General features: G+C 58.1%; 1 protein-coding gene across 4 annotated transcripts; it reads left to right on the top strand.

Annotated features, from left to right (window-relative positions):
- Positions 1 to 1,016: 1,016 nt before the first annotated feature.
- Positions 1,017 to 24,239, top strand: TTC38 (tetratricopeptide repeat domain 38). Of its 4 annotated transcripts, none has more exons than XM_032646334.1 (15): positions 1,017 to 1,097; positions 2,113 to 2,190; positions 4,376 to 4,457; positions 5,789 to 5,960; positions 6,811 to 6,984; positions 8,492 to 8,567; positions 12,001 to 12,120; positions 14,873 to 14,932; positions 15,758 to 15,796; positions 17,226 to 17,307; positions 19,067 to 19,232; positions 20,232 to 20,536; positions 20,758 to 20,831; positions 20,914 to 21,012; positions 23,022 to 24,239. In XM_032646334.1, the coding sequence occupies exons 1-15, from the start codon at positions 1,065 to 1,067 to the stop codon at positions 23,193 to 23,195; spliced, it is 1,734 nt and encodes a 577-aa protein (XP_032502225.1). In that variant the 5' UTR covers positions 1,017 to 1,064; the 3' UTR covers positions 23,196 to 24,239. The 4 variants fall into 4 exon arrangements, with proteins under 4 accessions (XP_032502225.1, XP_032502228.1, XP_032502227.1 ...); XM_032646337.1 differs by having other exon boundaries at positions 20,377 to 20,536; positions 23,022 to 23,075; XM_032646336.1 differs by lacking the exon at positions 20,914 to 21,012 and having other exon boundaries at positions 20,377 to 20,536.
- The last annotated feature ends 580 nt before the right edge of the window (positions 24,240 to 24,819 follow it).

Here is a 24,819-nt window from a genome sequence, read left to right as displayed (position 1 = left end):
TTCATGACATGTTTTTTCTTAGATTCCATATATATGTGTTAGCATACGGTATTTGTCTTTCTCTTTCTGACTTACTTCACTCTGTATGACAGACTCTAGGTCCATCCACCTCACTACAAATAACTCAGTTTCGTTTCTTTTTATGGCTGAGTAATATTCCATTGTATATACGTGCCACATCTTCTTTATCCATTCATCCGATGATGGGCACGCAGGAATAAAGACGCAGACCTACCGGAGAACGGACTTGAGGACACGGGGAGGGGGAAGGGTGAGCTGCGACAAAGCGAGAGAGAGGCATGGACATATATACACTACCAAACGTAAGGTAGATAGCTAGTGGGAAGCAGCCGCATAGCACAGGGAGATCAGCTCGGTGCTCTGTGACCGCCTGGAGGGGTGGGATAGGGAGGGTGGGAGGGAGGGAGACGCAAGAGGGAAGAGATATGGGAACACATGTATATGTATAGCTGATTCACTTTGTTATAAAGCAGAAACTAACACACCATTGTAAAGCAATTATACCCCAATAAAGATGTTTGAAAAAAAAAAGACCCTCTCCCTACCCGCCACTCCAACCTCTGCCCTGGAGAGGGTGCAGGGCAAGGCCCGACCACAGGTCAAAATGACCTCTGTGAATGTCTGCACGCGCGCGCGCGGCTTCCGAGTGGGACACTTAGAGCTTGAAAGCGACCGCTGTCCCAGGGCTCCTCTGCCTCCCAGGGGACTCTGCAGTCGCCTCCCAGAGGGTCCCCAAAGGGAGGAATCTGCCGGCCCGCCCTCTGGCCCTTCCGCCCCAGGCTCCCTGTCTGATGGGGGAGGCGGGGGCGCACACCAAAGCTGCTCGCCTCAAGCCGATTCGGGTTCCCGCAGCCCCGGAGAAGAGGGCCGGAGGGGTCCGCCCGGGTACCCGGCCCGGAGAGGTGGGTGTGTCCGAAGCGGACCAGTGAGCGAGCGGAGAGCGGGGGCCGCCCCGCCTCGCCCCCGGGACTCGACTCCCCGCCCCCAACCCGGAAGCCCGCGGCGGCGCGCGCAGCCCGCGCCCCCGACACCGACCCAGCACCATGGCCGCGACCGCGTTCCTGCGCGACTGCCAGGTACGCGGAGGCCGCCCCCGCCCGGGTTCCCCGCGGCCCCACGACCCCGGGAGTGGCGGGATCAGCCCTGCCAGGGGTCCGGCGGGGACACGGACCCCGAGAGACGGGCACGCCTTCTGGGCGCACGGAAGGGACCAGAGGACCCTACTGTGACCACCGCCTCCGGAAAATCTGCGGCGCGGGGCCCGGCCCCGCGGAGACCCCAGGTCCTCCTAAAAAGCTTAACCCCGGCGCGACACAGCGGGGACGCCGGGCGTTAGTGAGGGTCTCCCACGGGACTCGCGGGGGCAGGGAGCCTGGACCCATTTTGCACTTGAGGAAGGGGCGTTCAGAGGAGCGAGGGGACCTACGCATAGCCACTCCGAGGAGCCGCCCGCTGGGCTGGCCGGAGTAAAGGTCGTTTCTCCATACCGGGGAGTCGCCTGTCTGTGCGCCCCTGGCAAGAAGCCGAGACAGCGATTACACTGAACAGTTCAGTTAGTTGGGAATGTTTCCTGAAGGTCTGAACTATCTGGTAAAGTGGGGAGATGAGAGGAATTGTCTTGGTGGTTGGCACCTTGCCAGCCAGGTGGCAGGACCACCCTCCTGGTTTTGCCCTCCAGTGTTAGCCCTTCTTCTGTCCTGGCAGACCTCCCTGCCGCCTGATCATGGACTCCCCCTTACTGAGCGTCTGCTCCCTGGCAGACACTTTACAGTCACCCCATGTATCCTCCAGTGCCCCATTTCACAGCGGGGCCAGACAGGGGTCAGAGGGAGGACCTTGCCTGAGGGCACTCAGCTACTTAGAGGCCCCGGGGATTTGCGTCAGGATCTGTCCCACCCAGGGCTCAGCTCTCTCCACACTGCACCATCTGTGAAATCTGGGAGTCTGTGCCTGCCCCACAAGGACGGGTCTTATGGGAAGCCCATACCTGCAGGATGACAGGCATTAGCATCTTTGGTGCTTGGGGGCTGGGGATCGTGTGTGTTTGCTTGGAGGGCTACATGGAATAAGACCCCTTCTTGCCGTGTGTAGGCTTGGAAGGATGCCGGGCTCCCTCTCTCAACCCCAAGCAACGAGGCCTGCAGGCTGTTTGATGCCACCCTGACCCAGGTATGCCCGTGGAGTGGTGGCCCCTTCTGTAACGGTCCAGGGGGAGGTTTCTTAAATTGGTGAATGGTTTTTATTTTCATTAAAAACATTTTTTTGGTGCATCTTACAGCTGCATTTATTCGTGCCACAAGTAAATGGTACTTCCACGCGTGCACAGTGATGCTATAGCTCCCAGCTAACACAGCTTGCTTGAGTTTACAGCCAAACCTGCCTGTCAGCTGATGTGCTCTCCAAGTAAAGCTGGTCAGGGATGACGTAAGCAGGCACGGGATGCGAAGCTTTCAAAACTTTACATCTTTATCCTGATTTTATAAGCAATGCAGCCCGTTAACCCCATTTCTGCCCGAATCTCCTGGTAAACTTGAGTATATTAGGGCTTCCCGGGGACCTGAACGTTCTTCATAATGCTTTGAAGCATCCTTGCACAGGACCGATGGCTCAGGCCGCTCCAAAGCCCCCCAGCCAATGTCTCAGAAAGTGATGGATGCTTTTTAAACTGCATGAAGACTTGAGAAATCGACTGCAACAGAATCCATGTACCTGTACCCCCAGGGCGTGGGAACAGTTCTGCCTGCCCAGGGCGTGGCTGAGAGGTCCCCCAAGTGGCAGGCGTTGGCGTGTGAGGGTGCTGAGGGTTTGGTATGGGGCTCCTCCATTTAAGGCATGGGGCCCCACTCCTGGGGCTAATCTGTGAATATACTGCTCCCACCTATGGCTGTTCTAAGACCTTCCACCGTATTACCAGTCATTTCTAACACCAGTGAAGGAGCCTATAGTCTTAGAACTAGGGGAGTCTCAGAGGCAAGGCCCAAATACTTTGCTTGACAGGTAGGGAAACTGAGGTCCAGAGAGCTGAGCTGACTTTTGCAGTGAGCTAGAGCGGCAGGATGCACCTAGGTCTAGACACACTGATGGAAAACTAGAGCTGGGCTCTTTCAAGGGCGGTGAAATCGCTACCTACTGATTCTGTCCATGCTGCATAAGGGCCAAGGAAGCCTCTAGAAACATAAGGGCCATACAAGAAACTACTGGTGAAATGCCGTCAGCTTGCCAAGGGCCTCCACTGTGTGCATTCGAGCTCTTTGTCTGTTTGTCCCCTTCCCGCAACTTCTGGCCTCTGCAGAGCACAGTTTGTTGCAGGGAATGTTCCCCAGTGCAGCGGCAGCCACCCCACCTCTCCCCCCGCCCCTGCTGTGCGTCTGCGTCTCTGTGCCAGCTCCCTTGTGTCTTGTTAAAATACATGTGCTAATTCTGTGTAGATGTAAGTTGGACAACTGACAGGGCACATTCTAAGATCTAATGCTTTATTATGGTTTTAGGATTTTTAAAAATTAAGACCTGGGTCAGGTATTTTTCATTTAAAATGTGTTTGCTGGGACTTCCCTGGTGGTCCGGTGATTAAGAATCTGTCTCTCAATGCACGAGACGCTGATTCAATCCCTGGTTGGGGAACTAAGATCCCACATGCCACGGGGCAACAAAGCCCACGCGCCACAACAAGAGAGAAGCCTGCCTGCCACAACGAAATATCCCGCGTGCCACAACTAAGACCCGACACAGACAGTCAATAAATAAATATTAAAAAAAAAAATTAGGGGCTTCCCTGGTGGCGCAGTGGTTGAGAATCCCACACGCAGCAATGAAGTCCCAACGCAGCCAAAAATAAATAAAATAAATAAATTTATTTTAAAAAATTAGGCATTAAAAAAAAGACTAGAAACAAAGACACCAAATTGTCAAAAATGATAATGAGATGAGATTAAGGATACTTTTGATCTTTTGGCTTTCATGCCTCTTCCTTTCTGTAATGAATGTTTACTGTGATTCTTTTTTAAAGGAATGAATAGGAAGTAGCAAGGTTCCTATTTTGATACCCAGTGTCAAGGCCCCTCTTGGGGCTGACGAGGCCAACACTGTGGGCAGGTCACCTGTCAGGAAGAGACTTCCTTTAGATGTTTCTTTTTTGGAAATGGTGGCCTCACCAGCCTCAGAAAATGTGCCTTGAGTTCCATGTATTCACCCTCTTCGTATGAAATCAACCCAGTTATGTTTTCTTTGAGCCAAGGTCCAGAAAATACCAGTGTTCTAGAAAGAAAAAAAAAAAATCAAGGTTTAGAAACAAGCCTTCATTTACATGAACTAAAAACTCCCTGGGGACAGCTTTGTTTAACCTTTTAAATTTCAGTACGTAAAATGGACCAATGACCAGAGTCTTGGTGGCATTGAGGGCTGCCTGTCAAAGCTCAAAGCAGCAGATCCGACCTTCGGTGAGTGATGCTTTCCCTGGGTTGAGGAGCCCCGTTTCACAAGTCCAGCCCCTCACTGTTTCCCTGACTGCAGGACTCAGCTGGGTTGGGGAGGGCAGGGCTGGTGGCAGTGACCAGGTTGGGAGGGAGGGAAGGTGATAGCCACCACTGTGCTTGGAATAACAGCTGCTCCCATAAAGGTGCCAGGTTCTATAGAAGGTGTCTTTCAAACGTTCTCCTTAAGACACTGATCCCGTTTCTCATATGAGGAAACTGAGATTGAGAGAGAGTAGAGAGTAAGAAATATACCCAAAGCCACCCAGCTGGTAGTTGGGGCGCTGGGATCAGACAAGGCTGTCTCAGTCTAAAGCCTGGACCCCTCAGAACACAAGAACTGGCCACTGCAGCCTATCTGGGCACTAGCGAGGCCAACCCCACAGCAGCTGTGACGGGGAGGGCCGACCTGGTGACAGAGGCTGCCATCACAGGCAAGCCATGTGCGTGGCAGGCACGCGGGCGGGGTCAGCCCAGTGCATTCTGGAACCCCAGGAGGGTGACCCAGTGTGGGTGAGGTTCTGGGCTGGGCAGAAGGGCTGAAGATGGGAGGGCAGCAGGGACCCCCACTGTGGCCAGGTCCCAGTGAGGGCAAGGGGCGCAGAATAGGGGATGAAGGGAGCTGTCACGGGAGCCAGTGTCCAGGCGTGGGCTCAGGTTCTCCGAGCAGACCCTGGCCCCAGGTCAGAAGCAGAGGCCACATGGGTGGTCCTGGCACTGTGGTTGGGTCCTAGATCCCAAGCCTGGGCCAAAGACTGAGTTCCAAACGCCAGCAGATACCCTTCCTCTGTCAAGGTGGGGGCTGGGAAGCCCAGGTAAGACCTGGGGATCAGCACACCTGCCAGCAAGGCTGCTACAAGGGCCACAAGGCACACCCCCATTTTCCTCGGCCCCTGAGCTCTCAGCGAATGAGAACAGCCAAGACAGGATCATGGTTTCTCTCCTCTGGGGACCAGCCCCCTGACAGCATCTACCAGGTGGCCCTTGGGAGGCCCTGTGCTGCTGGTGGTGACAGTAGCAGCTGCGAGGGAAGCAGGTGGGGCTCCAGAGGAGCCCGTAGGCAGCCCCTAACCAGTTCACCTGGTGAGGGGCGCGCAGGGGCTCCACACGTTGTCCCTCCCCAGAATGCCCTCCACGTGCCTGGTGAGGAGCTGTGTTCCGGGCTGTCGGTGGGGACATGCCCTACCGGCCACCTGGCTTGCCCCTCTTGGGACGTTGGGTGTTTATTTCACATGCGGGGCTGGGCTGGGCTGGGTGGGACCGTCTGAATCACCAGCTATTTCCCCGCCTTTCGCCAGCCCTGGGCCACGCCATCGCTAATGGCCTCGTTCTGATTGGCACCGGAAGCTCCGTGAGGCTGGACAAGGAGCTGGACCTGGCTGTGAAGACGATGGTGGAGATTTCCAAAACTCAGACCCTGACGCGGCGGGAACGGCTGCACGTGTCTGCAGTAGAGACCTTTGCCAAGGGGTGAGGGGCCTCCCTGGCCCAGGGGCTAGCGCTCCGAGGCCACACTGGGCGATGCCATGGGCTGCCCCTGCGCCGTGCGGAGGGGACCTCGGGGGCAATCTCACCCTGACTCCCGTGCCCGCCTGATTGAGAATCGCATCCTGCCTACTGCTCTGTCCTCAGCTGACTGCTGAATGAGGATGTGGTTGGTTAGGACTCCCGGGTTAGAATGCAAAGCAACTTATTGTGTTTCGTTAAATAAATTGGCTATTATTTTCATTACAAAAATAGTAGGACCACAGTACAGAAATAGATAAGAGATAGGAGAAAGAAGAAAACCCTCGCCCTTATGCTCCTGGCACTCACACACCTGTGAGCATCTGTTGTTCCCGTGGCTGTCCGTCCCCCTGTGTGTGGGAGTCCTGACGCTGGTGCCTGCCCCCAGGACAGCCCCTGTGTCTGCTTGGGCAGGAGAGATGCCCGCAGAGCTGGGTGACCTGAGCTGATGCTACAGGCGTTCTGAAGCAGTGACAGAGAGAGTTCTGTCCTGGTGTTCCTGGCAAGTGGGTGCGGATGTCAGCAGAGGGGTGGAATTCCACCTCTCAGGCTTCCTGCAGCTGGTTCACAGTCTCAGGTGAAATCGTCTTTGGTAACTTCTTAAACTAGTTTTTTTTTTTTTTTTTTCTTGAATTAGAGAGTAAAACTGCCCACTGAAGCTTTTCAATTTTCTGAGCCACAACCTAACGTAGAGACTTACACGTATCTTTTAACCAGTTCAGTGCAGGCTGTGACACTGCAGGTAATTAAGCCTTTTCCACTCCTCGTGTGTGAACTGTTTCAGTGTTGCTGAGAAACTTCTCTTGGCTTCCAGGAACCTTCCGAAAGCCTGTGAGCTGTGGGAACAGATTCTCCAGGACTACCCGACAGACATGTTGGCCCTGAAATTCTCCCACGATACCTATTTTTACCTGGGCTACCAGGAACAGATGAGAGATTCTGTGGCTCGAGTTTATCCCTTCTGGACACCCGACATCCCCCTTAGCAGGTAGGTGCTAGCTGGAAATCACATCGTTTCTGTTGCTTAGTCTCTCTCCTCTGCCCTAAAAACATGGCAACTCTCCTGGCCCTGCCCTAAAGCTAGTGAGACTACCGTTGTTATTTCCTAGTTCTTTACGGTGAAAAGGTGGGACTTCCCTGCTGACCCAGTGGTTGGAACTTCACACTTCCATTGAAGGGGGTGCGGGTTCGACCCCTGGTTGAAAAGGCTTCACGTCTTCATTTGATCTTTATCCCGTCCTGGGAATGAGGTAGTACTATTATGTATCAGTCAGCACAAGATAATTTTTGCCACAGTAACAAACATCCTCTAGATCTTTTTCTCCGAAGCTTATTACAACAAAGGTTAGTTTCTCACTGTCCGTCACAGGAGAACTGAGGCTCCACACCCCTGCCACTGTCGCCCTCCAGGATCCCAGCTGATGAAGTAACTGCTCTCGGGATACACCAGCTGCTAAGAGGGAAAGAGCTCTCCTGGGGGACTCACAATGGCATTAGTGCTCAGAGTGAAGGGTGTGCCCTGCAGCTCCCGAGTCACTGGTCAAATCCAGTCACACACTCACAGGGGTCCAGGAAGTGCAATTCTACTTTGGGCTGGGAGGAGAGGGAGGCCTGGAATAACCATGAACAGCCCTGGGGACCACCACACATGATCACCTCCGTTGCATTTTAGTCATAGGATCGTTGTGAAGGTCAAGTGGACTGATAGATTGAAGAGCTGTATTAGTCAGGGTTCTCCAGAGAACAGAACCAATAGGGTGTGTATGTCTGTATCTATATCTATACTACTTACATATATATATGGAGCGGGGTGGGGTGAGGTGGGGGGGAAGGTATTTGTTTTAAGGAATTGGCTCCTGTGACTGGGGACTGGCAAGTCTGAAATCACTGCAGTCTCTGCCTTCGTCTCCACGTGACTGTCTGTCCTTTGTGTGTGTGTCCATGTGTGTCTGTGTCCAAACCTTCCTCCTTCTCCTTTCTCTCATGAGGACGTCAGTCATTGGATGTAGGGCCCACCCTAATCCAGGATGACCTCATCTTAACGTGAGCGTGATGATGATATGCAGAGACTCTAATTCCAAGTTAGGGCATATGTTCAGACGTACCATTTTGGGGGAGACACAGTTTGACCGACACGGGCCATGTTGAGGGCTTCAAATGCTTGGCTTTTTATTTATTTATTTATTTATTTATGGCTGCGATGGGTCCCCGTCTCCGCGCGAGGGCCCTCTCCAGCCGTGGCAAGCGGGGGCCACTCCTCATCGCGGTGCGCAGGCCTCTCACTGTTGTGGCCTCTCCTGTTGCGGAGCACAGGCTCCGGAGGCGCAGGCTCAGCGGCCATGGCTCACGGGCCCAGCCGCTCCGCGGCATGTGGGATCCTCCCAGACCAGGGCCCGAACCCGCGTCCCCTGCATTAGCAGGCAGACCGTCAACCACTGCGCCACCAGGGAAGCCCAAGTGCACTTTTTAAAAAATTAATTTTCTTCTGTTTTCAGCTACGTGAAAGGCATCTATTCTTTCGGACTGATGGAAACCAACTTCTACGATCGGGCGGAAAAGCTCGCCAAAGAGGTAAGTGGGCCCTTCCTGAGATGCCCGAGCCCTTGTGGAGTGGGGTCAGGTGGAGGAGAGCACGCCAGGCACGCTACACCCCACCCACTCAGGACCTCGTTTCCTACCAGGAGGGCTCATGTTAACAGAGAGGGCAGCTCCCTCCCCTTTTCCCCACCCTGGGTTTGCAAAGCCGCCTTGCTCAGGAAACTCCCCACCTAGGCCATGAAGGTGAATGAGGCCCAGGGATGTTCCGTCCACCCCTCTTGCATAGGGTCACACGGAGTGGCAGCTCTGCATGCCCCCAGCTCCGTGTCTCCAGGGCCCACAGTTTGCGCTGCTGGACCCAGACTTTGTAGGTGGGGAAGCGAGTATCAGCGTCACTTCTCCCACCTGGGACCTCACGTGTCTAAGTGTCACTGACTTCACTAAGCCTCCAGGAGCTGACAGATGAGTGATGAGTGAGGCTTGTCGCCAAAAATTCAATGAACTATCAAGTCAAGAAAAAAAAAGGGGGAATTTTATTCGAGCCAAACTGAGGATTGTAACCCAGGAAGCAGATTCTCAGAAAGTTCTGAGAACTGTTCAGCCTGTTAGAACTCAAAGGTACAGTCATAGTCATCTACCTTTTGGAGACAAAGGATCGTACATCAAAATGACATCCTGATGTTTTATGTAGCGGTCACCAAGGATACATAGTCCGGATAAGCACGGACGAAGCCAGCAGCGAGTCACCACGACCCCCTACAGAGCTGGGGAAGAACGCGTTCTTTTAAGAACTTACATTGCTAGCATCAGAAAAAAGGGAAGCATTGATGTTTACAGTCCGGCAGGTACTCCCGTCTCTGAGGAGCACTGATGGATGTGTAACACACGTGCGTACTGCACATCAGGGAGGGAGGGAGGAGGCCCAAACAAGCCCAGAGAGAGAACTTCATGTTTAACTTTTCTTGTCCTGCCTTAAGATATAAATTTTATTTCATCAGACTGCTTCCAGTGGGCCCTGACCTGGTGTTGGGGTCCTGCTGGCCAGCCCTTCTCTTGAGCACTGCCCCCATCCGGAGGGGGCAGCGGCCAAGGGTGCAGAACAGGGTGGGATGCTAAGCGCTTCCTGCCGGCCCGGGCCCCTCCTTCCGTGCTGGTGGAGATGGGCTGGCTGGCCCCGTGGACGTCCCTTGCTCGCAGGCCCGGGAGCCTCAGCATCTCTGGCTCTCAGAGTCCCTTTCCAGCTCCTTTTCTCGCGGGAGTGGAAACTGAGTCCCAGGGAGGGGCCGCCACGCACACGGGGGTGACAGCCACTCCCGTGCCTGGCTCAGGGCCGGCACTCAGTGTACACGCCGCTCCTGTCGGCTCGATCCTCTGCAGCGGGGCATTGAACTCTTCATTGCCCAGAGGAGGGCGACCAGGCCCGGAGAGGCCAAGGCCATGGCCACACAGCTCACAGAAGGCAGAGCCACGGTCGCCCAGGCCACCTGAGCACAGTCCTTCTTGCTGCCTGGACAGACCTGCTCCCCAGCACCCAGCCAGGGCTCTCCCCCCGAGTCTTTGCCCTAGTTGGCTCCCAGCACCCCTCCCTGGGAGACAGCCGGCACCCTCCGGGGGCCCACAGGGCCTGTGGGGTCTCTGACAACCACTCTACTTATAGAATAGAGCCCAGATTTGACAGTAGGAAGATGAGGTCTGTGCTTTAGCCTTGAGTCAGGCCGTCGAGGGGCACAGGGAGCTTCACGGCAATCTGGGTGACCAGGCGCCACCATCCAGGGGGTCAGCTGTAGGAAGGTTCCCCTGGAGACCTTGGCAGCTGGGCCCTCCCTTTGGGTGCCGTCGATGTGGGCACCTGAGGGCTGGCAGGATGGTTCAAGAAGTCAGAGGGTGACCAAAAGGTGCAGGTTCACACCCGCCAGGAGCCGGAAGCGGTGGCATGGGGTGCCCCCTCTGCTCCCTTCACGCCCCTTCTCCTTCAGGCGCCCACACTCTGACCCCAGCACCAGCCCACCACAGACAGTTACTGGGCAAGGCCAGGCCTCTAGGAGAGCGAGGGTGGGCTGCACAGGCTCCACTGGAGTCTGGAGACGCCTCACGGTGGTGACGCGTGGGCCTTGTCTGCAGGCTGAACGCCCAGGGCAGGAAGAGCGAAGGGCAGCTGTCGGGGAAGCAGAGCCGCAGCGAGTTCAGGGTCACGGAGCACTTGATAGACTGAGACTTAGGGCGGAGGTGGGCGGGCCGGGTGCTGGGAGCAAAGTCTGGGGACAGGCAGGGCCGGATCGCTCTGGTCTTGTAGACTCTGTCCCAGGGAACCTTGGGAGGGAGCCGGTCAGGAACCCCTCGGCGAGGGGGGAGCTTAATCCCAGCAGGGGGATGAGAGCGGCCCTGCTGCCCTGAGCCTCTGCCTTCCGCAGCACGCTTAGCAGGTCCCTTCAGCCTGCTCAGCTGCGCCCCTGGGGTCTCCTGAAGGGTCCTGCTCCTGCAGGGTTCTGCCCCGGGCTGCCCGTCGTTCCCTACAGACGTGGCCTTTCTCTGTGTCCCCACGTGGACTGGTTGGGCCCTTGCAAGTCAGGGCTGCAGCAGGGAGGTGGGGCTTGCTGGGGACCACCTGCCAGCACAGACCCCACAGCAGGTGCCAGGCCAGGGGTGAAGGTGCTGGGCTTTCCCAATTCTGCTTCCGTGAAAGGCGTGGGCGCCTGAGGTGGCAGGGCTGGGGGGACCCCGTGATCAGGTGTGGAGGACCTGGGCTCGTGTGGATGGTCCACAGGCCCGTGGTGAGCCTCGGCTTATTGCTCTGTGCCGGGATCAGTAGGCGCTCAGTAGCCAATGAGCTAAACTACCCGCCGTGAGATGGGAGTCGGACCTCGTGTCCCACCTGCCGTGTCGTCACCGTCAAGTCCGAGGGTCATCGGAGCGGCTCTTGTTGTTCCTAGCAGTGATACCAGAACGAGCCCGGAAAGCCACACATGTGGTCCTTGCATGTGTGTGGTCCTTGCATGTGTGCTAGCCGGGAGGGGCAGCCGAGAGCCCCTGGAGCGCACACACTCGGTGTCCGTTGGCCTCCACGGCAGTTGCGAGAGGAAGGCGGCCTTACTTCTCACCACAGGGGAGACTGGGCAGCGACTCAGCTGTATGCAGGAGGCTGGGGGCCAGGGGGTTGGATGAGCCTCTGCTTTGGAGAGACCCCAGTGCTACCCAACTGTGTGGGCCCGGGCAAGTCACTTAGCCTCTCTGAACCTTAGTTTCCTCATCTGTGAAATGGGCCGTGATACCCTCTCTGGCAGCATCTGGTGTTTGGTCAATGGGCTGGTCCTTGGGGTCATTATTTTGAGGCAGAGCCCAGGCCCCTTGCTTGCCCAGGCCCCTCGTGCCCCAGCACGGCTTGGGGACGCCTTGTCACCGGGCAGCCTGACTCACCCATGTTATCTCGACTTGTCCCCCACCCAACCCCCACACCCCCGCCACGTAGGCTTTGTCTATTAACCCGACGGACGCGTGGTCGGTGCACACCATCGCCCATATTCATGAGATGAAAGCAGAGGTCCAGGATGGATTGGAGTTCATGCAGCGCTCAGAAACCCACTGGAAGGTACGATTCGTGTCTGCCCACCTGCCTGGAAAATTCTGTTTGTTCCCCCAAGTTAAGCCAGGGATTAACGGATGGAGGTACAAGGCGTGGCTTAGTTCTGGGGAGAACTCATCTTCCACTTGGAGGCGTTTCTGTCAAGCCACCGAATCCCCTGGGAACCCCACGGCTTCCCGACATCCGCTGATGTTTTGAAGGTGTTTCTGGAACTGGTTGTGGCCTGAGGCTGTAGAAGGAATGGATGAGAAAGGGGAAACGAGAGCCCAGCAGGGGTGAAAACTGTGAGCTCACCGGCCAGCAGACTGGACACAGACCCCAGAACACAGAGCGTCCTCAGGGAGCACATGGTGCAGCCAGGGCTTGCTGGGAGGGAGGACGGCCCGGCCACTGTCGGTGGGGCTGGTGCGCAGGGCTCAGGGCCCTGGTGAGGCAGCAGCGTGGATGCCATCCAGACCCCTCAAGCCCTTCCAGACCCTTTCCTGGGGCCTTAACACCCAGGGGCCTCCCTGCTCCCACCCCCGGCGCCCGCCTGCGCCCAGCTGCTGTGGCCCTCCCTCTGCGTGCGCCTGTGGTCCTTGAGTGTGTCTCTGGCCTACAGCCTGGCTACCTGTCCAGGTGCGGTCTGCTGCTCTGCCCTTCTCTGTGCTATGGTGGGCTTCCCAGGGCACCACCGGCCAAGACAGTGAGTCTCTGCCAGGGCCTGGCACCGGGCAGCAGGCGCTCAGTGACTGAGCAAACCACGGAGAGACCAGGAACCAGGCAGGGAACAGGGGACTGGCATGGCCACCTCCGTTCCTCCCAGCAGCTCCCTGGCCTAGGACAGGCCAGCGAGAAGTAATTTACAAGAAGGCAGATTCCTGGCTTCTCCAAGAGGGGTATTAAGTAGAGCAGGCGAACTGGTGTAAGAGAACCTTTGAGAACTATAATCTCAGTAGATTCACACTCAGGTCTTTTTTTTTTCCTTCGGCTGCGTTGGGTCTTTGTTGCTGTGTGTGGGCTTTCCTTAGTTGCAGCAAGCAGGGGCCACTCTTCGTTGCGGTGCCCAGGCTTCTCATTGCGGTGGCTTGTTGCAGAGCACAGGCTCCAGGCGCGTGGGCTTCAGTAGTTGTGGCTCACAGGCTCAGTAGTTGTGGCGCACGGGCTTAGTTCTCCGCGGCATGTGGGATCTTCCCGGTCCAGGGATGGAAACCGCGTCCCCTGCATCAGCAGGCGGATTCTCAACCAGTGCGCCACCAGGGAAGCCCCCAGATCTTTTTAAGGATCCCCGAACGCTGGGCGCGAGCTAGGCCCTGGGTGGGGGTGGGGGTACAGTGTGGGTCGGGCCCTTGTCCTCGGGCCCCCCCTGCAGGTGCTGAGTCTGGGTGGAGGGAGCGCAGAGTTGCCGTGTCCTCTGTGGGGGAGGCCGCGGAGGCGTGGCCAGGGCCAGGTCATTTGTATTCCACTTACTTCCTGCCCCCAGACTGCGATTTTCCTGGGCCTGGGTGCTTGAGGCCTGGCTCCGCCCCAGGACGAGACCGTGGTCCCTCTGAGCCTCGGTTTCCTTACCTGAAAACCTGCTGCTGCAACAACTGTGAAGCCCTTGCCCCGAAGGAGTCCCCATCGGTGTTAGTCCGGCTGTAACAGGCAGCCCGAGGTGGCTGGGGCCATCTCCAGCAGGCGCTCGTCCCCTGATGCCTGCACACGTCCCTGCAGTGGCTCCTGCCAGCCTCTGGCCTGGCTGCACAGCCCTGGGGTGGACGATGTGGCCTGGGGCTCCCTTTCCTCCTCCTCCAGCACCTGCCCCAGGCATTTGGCTGTGCCCCTCCCTGGGGACCCCACTGAGAGTCCCACCCAGACCTCTCTGTCCTCAAAAGGCCCGTCAAGCGAGCTGTTCCCTAGCAGCGCATGACCGCACCATGCCAGGGGCATTCTTGGGGATGTGGAAACCCAGAGGAGGCATCCCACCCAACTGGGCTTGAGGGAGAAACAGTCAGGGAAGGCTTCCTGGAGGAGGCAATGTATGAGCTGAGTATTGCAGGGTGAGTAGGCGTTTGCTAGGCAGAGGACCGGGAGATGTAGGATCAGCTTAAGCAAAGGCGCCAAGGCCTACAGGCCTCTCCCTGTAAGGGAGAGGGGAGTTGGGTGGGTTGTCACCCTCAAATACAGATGCCAGGTAGACGTGGGCCGTGGAGGAGGCATCGTCAGTTCCTTTCCAGGAGATGGGAGGTGGTATCCAGGCAGAGAAGGAAGTGTCAGCCGCAGCCCCGTAGGCTAGTGTTCATGGTAGGGCCAAAAGCGTACCAGCTGCAGCCGTCTAGATGTCACCCCATTCCTCTTATTCTGTGGGCTCTGACAGGACCTGCAGGGAGTTTAGTCCTGGGCTCACTGATCCGTAGGGTTTTACTGGATGCATTGCACTGTCTGGACGCAGTGGGCCTCTGCAGCCGTTCGGATAGACTTATTCATTTTCTCCACTCCACACCCAAGGAAGGTGAGGCTTTGGTTCTCCTGCCTTCTCGCTCTGGGGCTAAGATGCCAGCCTGCCGCAGCCTCAGCATCCTCGGAAAGTTCAGGCACGCCACTCGCCGGGGCTCAGAGCCAAAGGAGAAGATGGGGCGTGGACTCGCCGGCACAGGCCGGCCAGGGCGGGTGCCCGGGAAGCGTTTCCTGCGTTCAGAGCTGTGGTGCTCTGCATTGGCACAGAACAGCAGCTGCTTCCCGCCTCCCCCCCAACAGGCTGTCAGATTTTCCCCTCATTCTCTCGTTCTTTCCCCAGGACTCTGATATGCTTGCTTGTCACAATTATTGGCACTGGGCTTTATATCTGATTGAAAAGGTAAGATGACCGGCTGTCTTATCCTATAAAGATGTCCAAGGAAAGAAATATTTTTCTGCCTTTTGCTATACTTTGTATCTGTGGAGCAGTACGGTGTGATTGCACATTCCAAAGGTGTCCTGACACAGCAGAGCACTCTTGTTTTCAAATAGCTTTTCAGGCTTAAACTACTTTAGGTGTTCTGCACTGGCTGGACTTGGAAATCACGCGGATCGTGTGCCATTTGTGGAGACAGGGTAGCCCGAGCGCCTGCCGCTGTAGTGGACTGCTAGGCTCCCACCTCACGGACGTAGCTGAATGAACCACGGGACCCTCCGAATGCTTTGCCCCAGTGGCAGTGAGGGTGTGGGGACACCCTTGACCCCTCCCATTTATAAGGGTTTGTCTTACAGTTTATCGTAGAGAAAATCTAGAAGCTCCCTAAATGTCCAAAGAGAAATGCTTGGAAGGTGAGGACCCTGTAATGACAGGCAGAAGGCAGTGATACAGTGTCTCCAAGAAAGCAGTGAACCCAACTGGGCAGTAAGGAAAATAAAGGGAAAAACAATCCTAGAAGAAACGCATGAAAAAGCCGGCAGCCGCTTGACAAGCGCTTCATAGGAAGAATAATGCTTTCGCAGAAAGGGCTCCCTTAGCAGCAGGAGCTGCTGCTGTGTCTTCTACACGGGGGAGCGAAGGGCTGGGGCAGAGGTGGCTTCCTCTCCTCCCATCCTGAGACCCACCACGGCTGTGGGGCGGGGGCTTTGTCGAGGTCCTTTGCAATTCATGCCTCAGCATCACATTTCACCTCCTCCACGTGTTAATGCTGGAACTTCATTTTTCCAGGGCGAATACGAGGCCGCATTGACCATTTACGATGACCACGTAAGTCCACGCTTGCACCCGATTCGGTTACGCGGCGATGTACCCCTTCCGTCCTCTAACAGATCTTTGATGCCAATCAGTGTTACCCCAGCCAGACCCACAGCTGGAAGAGAGAGCACAGCTCCTCGTGTAAGACCTCCCGGCATCGATTCCTCTCGCAGAGCCCAGAGCGGGGTCGAAACCCAGAACGGGATTTGACTCTTTGCCTGTGGGCGTTGGTCGATTGCACATCTCATTTGGTCATCTCTGAAATCTCAGGCTTCCCTCCAGTCATTTTATTTTATTTTATTGTAAAATGTATTTGTATGTTCTTTTTTAAAAGAAGACCTTTCTTTTTAAAAGAAAGGTCTTCGTTGTTGGTGCAGGCTTTCTCTAGTTGCAGCGAGCGGGGGGCTACTCTTCATTGCGGTGCGCGGGCTTCTCATTGCGGTGGCTGCTCTTGTTGCGGAGCACAGGCTCTAGGCACGTGGGCTTCAGTAGTTGCACCACGTGGGCCTCAGTAGTTGTGGCTCCACGGGCCTCAGTAGTTGTGGCGCACGGGCTTAGTTGCTCCGCGGCATGCGGGATCTTCCTGGACCAGGGATCGAACCCATGTCCCCCTGCTTTGGCAGGTGGATTCTTAACCACTGAGCCACCAGGGAAGCCCCCAGGAATTTTTTTTTTCTGTAGTAAAATATACATACCATATTTTTCCCGTTTGTAACCAGTTTTGAGTGTATGGTTCTGTAGCGTTAAGTATATTCACGTGGCTGTGCAGCCATCACCACCATCCATTTCTGGAACTCTTTCATCCTTCCAACGGAAACTCCTGGCCTACTAAACACTAACTCCCTATTCCCCCTCCCTCCACCCCCTAGGTATGTTTAAGAGGGAAAAAAAAAAGCCTAACTTGCAACTGCTGGGGACCCCACCGTGGGCTTAATAGCAAAGCCTGGGGTCACAAAAATGCTTGTAATTTGAGGATCTAAACCCCAGAGAAAAAACACTCAGTAAAGTTTCCTATAAATCATCCTCTCGAGTTGTCGGGATTTCGTAGTAAAGAAGTGAACGGTGACAAGAGCTGTGTGCCGTGAGACGTTAGACCAGACGAATGTGGAATCGTGGTCGGGAGAGATGATTCTCTGCCGTCATAGACCAGGGCTGGGGGGCAGGAAGGTGACAGGTGCCAGGGGCACGGCAGGTGCTCCCCCAGGTGCCAGTTGCGGTATGCTCTTTCTCAAGTCTGTCCAGTGTCCCTTGGGGCAGCTGGAGCGGTCCAGGCCCTCGGAGAGGGGGAATGGCACCTGAGAGTTGGGGTGGAGGGGACACTGGTGGTGGCTCTTCTGTTGGCTGAAGGCTGGCTCTGCCCAGGCCCTACGCACAGCCCAGAGGGGTGGGCTCTGGCCATCCCCTGCAGCCCCTCCATCCCCTGCCTGCTCTTGTCTTCCAGATCCTCCCCAGCCTGCGGGGCAGCGGCGCAATGCTGGACGTGGTGGACAGCTGCTCCATGCTCTACCGGCTGCAGATGGAAGGTACCCAGTCTGGGCCTTCTCCTCTGGCTCTTCTCCTCCCACCCGACGAGGGGACGGTGCCACGGCCTGGGCTCAGGCCGGCAGGAGCTCATTAGCGAGTTTCTCTAGGGCCTGCTCCCGGTCCCGGGACGGCGTGGCTTCGGGTACCAGCCCTGAGGCTGCCTTCCAGCTGGCCTGAGGCCAGTGGGCCAGGCCACTGCTGCCCTTTCTCCCCAGTTCCCCTCCGCTCCTGGGTGTGCAGGCCTCAGGCTCCGAATCCTGCTGGCACCTGCCGTTCCCACAGCCTACCTGCCAGGCCTGCATGGCGCGGGTGGCGCCTGGCCACCTGTCTTTGGGTGCCACCTCAGTTTCTCAACTCCCTGGGATTTCAGAGGGAGGGTTTTCCCAACAGTGTCATGCAGTGCTCTTCAGGGAGCCTGGATGGGGTTGCCCATAGCCCTGAGGGCTACGGAAGGCTTATGGCCAGCCACTGATGGTACCAGATAGCTCTCCCCTCTCCCCCCAGGCTCAGCAGAGCCAAACCTGTACCCACTGTAGGTCCTGGGTCAGTGGGAATGAGGCCCGGGCAGGACTGGCTGTTTCCGGGGTCTCTGGGAAGGCTTCCTCGAGGAGGTAAAATGTGAGCCATGGAAGGGAACGTAGGGTTTTGCTGGGTGGCGACGGGACAGGATGTTACAGGTGGGAAGCAGCCTATCTGAAGCCCTCAGGACACAGAAGCCAGTGGCCTGTTATGGGGATGAGTGACGGAGTGTGGGGTCCGTGCGCTCAGAGGAGCAGAGGAGGCTGAGAGCTGGGGAGGGAGGGTGAAGAGTGTGGCTTTCATCTGGGTCTGCAGGGAGCCCGCGGGGTAGGGCTGGCCAGGCTCTGTCCAGCAGGGGGGCTGAGCCAGGGGAGGCCGGGGCATCCGTGAGGAGCTGGGAGAACAGTGAGGGGCTCTCACGGCCGTCCGGGTGATAAGGCCTGGACACCGGAACCCAGGCTGGTGGAGGCCTGTGTCTCTGTCCGGCCAAAACCATCGGAACTCGGTGGGGGTGGGGGGGGCCTGGGGGCAGTTGAGTCCTGTTGACCCTTCGCCTGTGGAGGCGCAGCCTGGGCCCCCCTGAATTCGCCGGAGGAGGGGCCCAGCCTGGAGGCTGGGAGGCACGGTGTGGGTGCCTCGGGGCCGGTGGAGGGAAGAGGAAGGCCACTTGCTCCGTCAGCACGCAGAGTGGAAACTTCAGAGCCGCGTCCAACCGACAGGCGGAGAAATGGAAGTCAAGGGCAACAACAAGGTCACGGGAGGAGCCCGCTAGGAGCAGTAGGAAAACTCGGGTAAAACTTGCAGGAGCGGGAGGGACAGGAGACGGGAGGCGGTGGTGGAGAGCGGAGCAGAGGGACTGTCCAGAGCTGGAGATCCGGACCCAAAGGCCGAAGGCTGCTTTTTATGAATTCCGCTGTGCTGTGCTGTGTCAGGTGCCTGCCCAGTGAGAACCACGGGAAGAATTTTTAAAGTGGTTTGGGGTTTGTCAAAGGGTCCAGAGACCTCATCTAATACCCTTCCATAGCTTTTTTTTTTTTTTAATTTGCTTTCTACCTTACCCGTCTGCTGCCTTTATGATTAAACAAAGTTAATATAAACCGGCCCCCAAAGCCTAAGCCCGAGGCCAGACACCGCCTGCCAGCGTCACCCGGCCTCCTCACCCGGAGCCACCCGTGGGTGCCAGAGGCCCGTGCGCACAGCGCTCATGCCAGGCCTGCGGATGTCCTCCCGTGTCCCCAGGGGTGTCTGTGGGTGAGCGGTGGCAAGATGTCCTGTCCGTGACCCAGAAGCACAGCCGAGACCACATCCTTCTCTTCAACGATGCGCACTTGCTGATGGCGTCCCTGGGTGCTGGGGACTCCCGGACCACGCAGGAGCTGCTGACCACCCTGCGGGATGCCAGCGAGTACGTGGAGGGCCCGGGGCCACCGGGGGGACCCCCGCCCTGCTGAGAGGGCCCTGGGGGGCTGCCCATGCCGCCCCTGCCCGCCTGGGGGGCTGGAGGCCCCACTGGTGGGTACAGCCGCACAGACGCCCGTGGAGGGCTGCTCGCAGGTGTGCGCCTCCTGGGTGTTTGTCCCCATAGGTATGCATCCCCCGCAAGTGTGTGCCCCCAGGTGTCCACTCCCCACCCCCAGCCCGGGCGTGCGTCCGCGCAGGGTGTGCCCTGCGAGGGTATAGTTGGCTCCCCCAGGACACAGAGCAGCCTCTCCATCCCCTAGGCCTCAATGGCCGTGTCATGCACAGGGGATGCAGTGAGGCCCTGGAACCAGAGAGACCCGCCGCTTACAGGGCCTCAGCTCTCTGATGTGAACCTGTTTCCTCATCTGCTGGGACAGGCTGGTAGGAGAGCGAGGGGCAGTGACGTGGTGACACACACCCAGCACAGTTCCTGAGCTGGTTCCAATCACAGCAGGGGCCAGAGAGAGTCCAGGGAAGCGGGCTCTGCACAGCACAGGCCACCAAGGAGGCAGCCAGCCCTCGTCTCCTGCCTGTAGGGCTAGAGCTGTGGGACCCATGAACCCTGGTGGTTTGTCCCGGGTGCCTGGGGGAGGGTGGCCACCCACGGCCGCTTGCCCTGCCCCTCCTCCCAGGGCTGAACTGCATGAACTGGGGGCTTTGGCTGGGGACGTAGCTTCAGGCCCCCAGCCCTCACGACCCAGATCGACCGCCACCTGAGGGCAACGGGAAGACAAAGCCTGCCACAGCTGTTCACTCCAGGGGCCGGCGCCAACTCCAGTGCCAGCCTTCACCTGCATTGCCCTGCGAGGGCGGCACTGCTACTCCCACCTTACAGATGAGCAAACCGAGGCCAGGCGTGGGGCATCCGCCCAAGGCCTCGTCGCAGTTGAACTGAGTTTAGAGCCCAGTTCTCTCCCCTCCCTGGCGGCTTGTCCTCTGTCAGGTCACCTGATCAAAGCACCTACTGTGTCAGGCACGGAGCCAGGGATGCTGGGCCGAGGAGGAGACAGCCCCCTCCTCAGGTGCCTGAGGGGGGGGGGCAGCACGAGGCCCTGCAGGACACTGGGGGCACCCTCTTGGGCTGGCAGGTCCCCGGGGGAGAACCACCAGCACCTCCTGGCCCGCGATGTGGGTCTGCCCTTGTGCCAGGCCCTGGTGGAGGCCCAGAGCGGGAACCCCGACGGCGTGGTGGAACTGCTCCTGCCCATCCACCACCGGATTGTCCAGATCGGAGGCAGCAACGCCCAGGTGAGCCAGCAGCTGCGGCACGAGGGCCAGTCCGGGAGCCCCTGTGCCCCACGGCCTCTGTCTCCGCGGCGTTGGCGCCCACAGTGTGGGAGAGTCCTTGTCGTTCACATCCCCCAGTAAGCTTGTCGCTGAGAACAGGCCAGCCTGCAGCGGGGAGGGGGCAGGCATCCCTATACCTCGTCCCACGTCACAGAGCCTCACGTGCCCACTTGACCTTTCAGAGAGACGTCTTCAACCAGTTACTGATTCACGCGGCCTTAAACTGCTCGTCCGGCATCCACAAGAACGTGGCCCGGTGAGTTCCTCGTTCTGGTCCCAAAGCCCAGCTGGGAAGGACCCCGAGCACAGCCCCCTCTCACTCGGGGGTCTCCCCACAGGTTTCCAGGTGCCCAGAGGCTCCCACCTCCCTTGGCCCGAGGTGGTGCCCACCTCTGAGGCAGAGACGCAAGGCTACGCGGGTGCCTGGTTCTCCCCCTGTGAGCGTCTTCAACTTGACCAAAGGATCTGGCCACCTCCATCCCCAGGCCCCCCCTCCTGCCCTCCCAGCCCACTCCTCATTTCTGGCCACAGTGAGCTGCAGTTACTCTTTCAGGCCCCCGGGCCTTTGCACGTGCCACACCCTCTGCCTGGGACATCCTATCTTCTCTTGCACCTGCCAACGCCTACCGATCCTTTGGGTCTCAGCTCACATTCTCCTACCTGTGCTGGGTGCTGGGGGCGGGGGGGGGGGAGTGGTGGGCAGGAGACCCAGGCCCAGGCTGCATGGAGCTTACCTCTCCTGTGGGAACTGACACGAGGCAACCAATGCCACAAATATGTGTAAAACTGCCACGAGGGCGGGCGTTGTGCCCAAGACGCTGTGATGAGTGGGCGGGGGTTGGGAGGGAGGGTGCCTGGTGGAGGTGACACTCTCAGGGAGGCCTGAAACCGAGCGAGTTTAACCATGCCAGGGGTGATCTGGTTAGGAGGAGGGGTGTGGCTGGAGGATTGGGGGTGTTGGGGTAGGGGCACCCCAAGAAGAAAGCTCTACCCGTGAAGCCAGCCATCGCCGGCAGCCTTCACTGTCCCACACCCCATTCACCTCGACCTGCACCAGCCCCTATGCTCCTGGGGGGAGATGTGACGCCCCCCATCCCTTAGGCCCTCCTGGAACGCCGAGGGGAAAGAGGGGAGCCAAGGGGTGCCGGGTGGGCAGGAGGGGTGTCGTGAGGCCCAGCGAAGCTGCCACTGCAAGTCCAGGCTGCACCGTGGGGCCCAGGAGGCCCTTGCTGGGCGCTCGAGGTTAGAGGTCAGGTGGAAAGCACCAGTGTCCAAGCACAGGCACGGGCGGCCCACGGTGGGCAGGGCCCGGCTGCCCCGACAACCGTTCCAAAGCGAGCAGTGCAGGTGCTGGTGAAACAGGTGTGGACGCTGTGTCACACCTGAGTCTGGATGGACACGCTGGAAATGGTCAAACCCTGGAGCGCCCTGGACACATGCCCCTCTCTGTCCCCCTCCGTGGCCACGTGCAAAACCGCACGCGTTTCTCTAGTGGTGGAGCCGCTTGGGGAGCTCCAGGTCTGGTGTGGTGCCTCTGGCAGCTGGGCAGGGAGGGTGGGGCCCCTTGGACGGAGAGGAGGGTGCGGGCTTGAGCGGGGGAGCTGGGGCCAGCACACGGGCGGGGTTGACGAGGTCCACGCTGGGGGGCGAAGGGTGCAGTAGGGGGTCTGCCCCCGGGAGTGCAAGGGGAGCCTGCTGCTTCGGGGTGACAGGCACGCCCCCTCCTGGTGCCCTCCTGCCATCCTCACACGGCTCAGCTCCCCTCCCGTCCAAGGTGGAAACCCTCGGCCCCCTGCCATGGTGTCCCTGCCCCAAGTGCCAGGCCCCGGCCCCTTAACCGCACCCTCGGCGCACAGAATCGCTGTTGTCAATTGTTTGGGGTCTTTGCCTTAAATGATTCTCTCTTTGTTGAAAGTTCGGTTTTTCCCACACCATCTCTTCTGCCACTCGCTTTCCTGGAACGTCCTCAGGCGTGGCTCTCCCCGCCATCCCCACAGTCGTGCTCTACCCTCTGGTCCCAGCATTCCGTGTGGCGGGAGGATGGGCCCCCAGTTCCCGGGGCAGACGAGGCCACGGGGGTGTGCTCACCCCGAAATTTGCTGCACTCGGGCGTCGCTGGGAGCATTGTCAGGATGCCTTTGAACACCGGATGTCCTGGGCCAGTGCGAGCACGCGGGGCTCTGGAGTCCACGCTTTCTCATCGTCACATCTCCGCCCACCTTCCCTCTGTCCCCGCCCCTGGCGTCCTGCCTCTGGGCCTTTGTCCCTCTAGTCCCCTCTGCCGTGATGCCGTCCCCTCCCTCCACCGCTTGGGAAGGGAAGCATCTTGCTCTCTGCCACTTCGGCCCCAGCCCGTGCTGCCTGCGTCCTGCCTTTGCGGTGGAGGGACCAGCCGCCCCCCACATTCTAGGAGGTTCCAACACAGAGCCTGTCTCTGTTTCCCCAGGAGCCTTCTGATGGAGCGAGATGCCTTGAAGCCCGACTCCCCACTGACTGCGAGGCTCATCCGCAGGGCGGCCACCGTCCACCTCCTGCAGTGAGGCGGCCTGGCCGCCTGCCCCGCGGAGCCTCCCGGGCCATCAGACCAGCTGCCACACTGGCTTCGCAGGGTTGCAAGTAGCTGGAGCCTGTTGATGAGGCCTGCAAAGCGCAAAGCCCTGTAACCAGCAGCGTTACGGGAAGAGGGGACAGAAATCAACTTTCAACGTGATTCTGAATCTTCTAATCCTCTTTAAGGGCCAGGGTGCAGTTCTAAGCAGTCAGAGCTGAGGTGGGGATCGCTGTTCCACTTGCCTTGCAAATTGTATTTTCCCAGGGGACCCTTATACCTTCTGGTCAGTCAGGGGTCAGAAGGGTTGGTGCTGGGCTCAGCTGGGGGAGGGGAGTCTCCTACGCAGCCCCTGGGGGCACCCCTCCCCCCCAGCCTAGGCTGCCCCTGGGATAAACCCCTTCATTCTGTCTTCCTCCCTGTATTCCAGGCAGGTTCTGTTGTCCGACCTTTTGGGTGAGAGTACCAATGGGGGGGAGTGACTTGCCCAGGGTCACAGCTAGCGGAGGCCCTGCTGACATTCACCCCAGGCCCCTGTGCTTCCTGGGAGAGGGACCCCCATCTTGCTGCCTGGGGCCTCGGCCCTTCTGCTGTCTCTGCAGAGATGTCCTCAAGCTTCTCCCTGGGCTTTGGTGGTGCTGGTTTGGGCTTGTTTTCTCTTTATTCTAAGCTGCCCTTCGTAAAGGGGCCTTGGGTACCTGGTTTCGTCAGCCATGCTTTAATCATAGGAATGCACACTCACTGAGCTGGTGGTGTGCTATCTGGGGTGTGAGGATCGAGCTCAGAGGTTGCCTTGCTGTGGCAAAAACCAAAGCATTGTGATGTGGCTTGAACAAGATCTGAGCCAGTTTTATAAATGCTGCCTCGGTCTCCTTCCCCATCAGTAACCTGGCCCTGACGCCCACCCCCCCGACACCCCGCACGCAGGTCTCGGGAGAATGTGCTGACACGGCTGTGCCGTGAGGGGCGATCCCAGCCCATAGATGTTTCTCAGGTTCCTTCAGTGCAAACTGAAATTAGCTAGAGACTCACGGGGGCAGGTCTCCTGGGAGACAGCAGACACCTGCGAATTGACTAGACAAATTCCTGGGATTAAAATAAATTAGTTAATCGGTTCCTTTGACTGACTGTTGCTGGGTAGGCATCTTCTATTTGTCAGGCCTGGACTGGGTCCTGGGGAGACAGGCTTCTCCTTGAACTTGGGTGTGGGGCTGGGCAGTGAGTCAAGAACAGAGTAATTACAATGGGATTTCAAGAGAGGGGCTGTTAATCCCCAGGAGCCAGGGACACAACCCAAGGGAGAGCCTGCCTTCCCATGCTGAGCTGTCCCCTCCTGCCAGTTCCCCTGACAGAGCCTGCCCACGCCCCGTCTGCCCTCCCCGCTCCTGGTTCCAAGCAAGACACAACTTGGCCAGGGAAGCAGGAACCCTGGTCCCTCCTCCAGGAAGGCCTCTGCTCTCCCACTGCAGGCTGGTGCCCCACAGCCCTTGCTATTGCACCTTTCTCCCCAGCTGTGACCTCCTCAGATCAGGGACAGCATCTGTGTCCCCGCATCACCCAGCACAGAGCCTGCACTGACTACCTGTCAGTGAACCCATGACTGGTGAACGATCCCTTGAATGAGTGCATTAAAAAATGAAGAAGAATCTACTGGGGAAAGGAAGAAACGAATCTACAGTGGGTAGGCCATTGATAG

This window comes from Phocoena sinus, chromosome 10 (assembly GCF_008692025.1).
Source record: "Phocoena sinus isolate mPhoSin1 chromosome 10, mPhoSin1.pri, whole genome shotgun sequence".
In the NCBI taxonomy this organism is placed as follows: Eukaryota; Metazoa; Chordata; class Mammalia; order Artiodactyla; family Phocoenidae; genus Phocoena; species Phocoena sinus.
Note: the sequence above shows the minus strand (reverse complement) of the source record. Positions and strands in the feature narration are given on the sequence as shown.

Coding starts and splice junctions, on each gene's coding strand:
- TTC38 (XM_032646334.1), top strand. CDS start 1,065: ATGGCCGCGACCGCGTTCCTGCGCGACTGCCAG. Junction 2,191..4,375: donor TTGATGCCACCCTGACCCAG/GTATGCCCGTGG, acceptor TTTAAATTTCAG/TACGTAAAATGGACCAATGA. Junction 12,121..14,872: donor GCTCAGAAACCCACTGGAAG/GTACGATTCGTG, acceptor TTCTTTCCCCAG/GACTCTGATATGCTTGCTTG.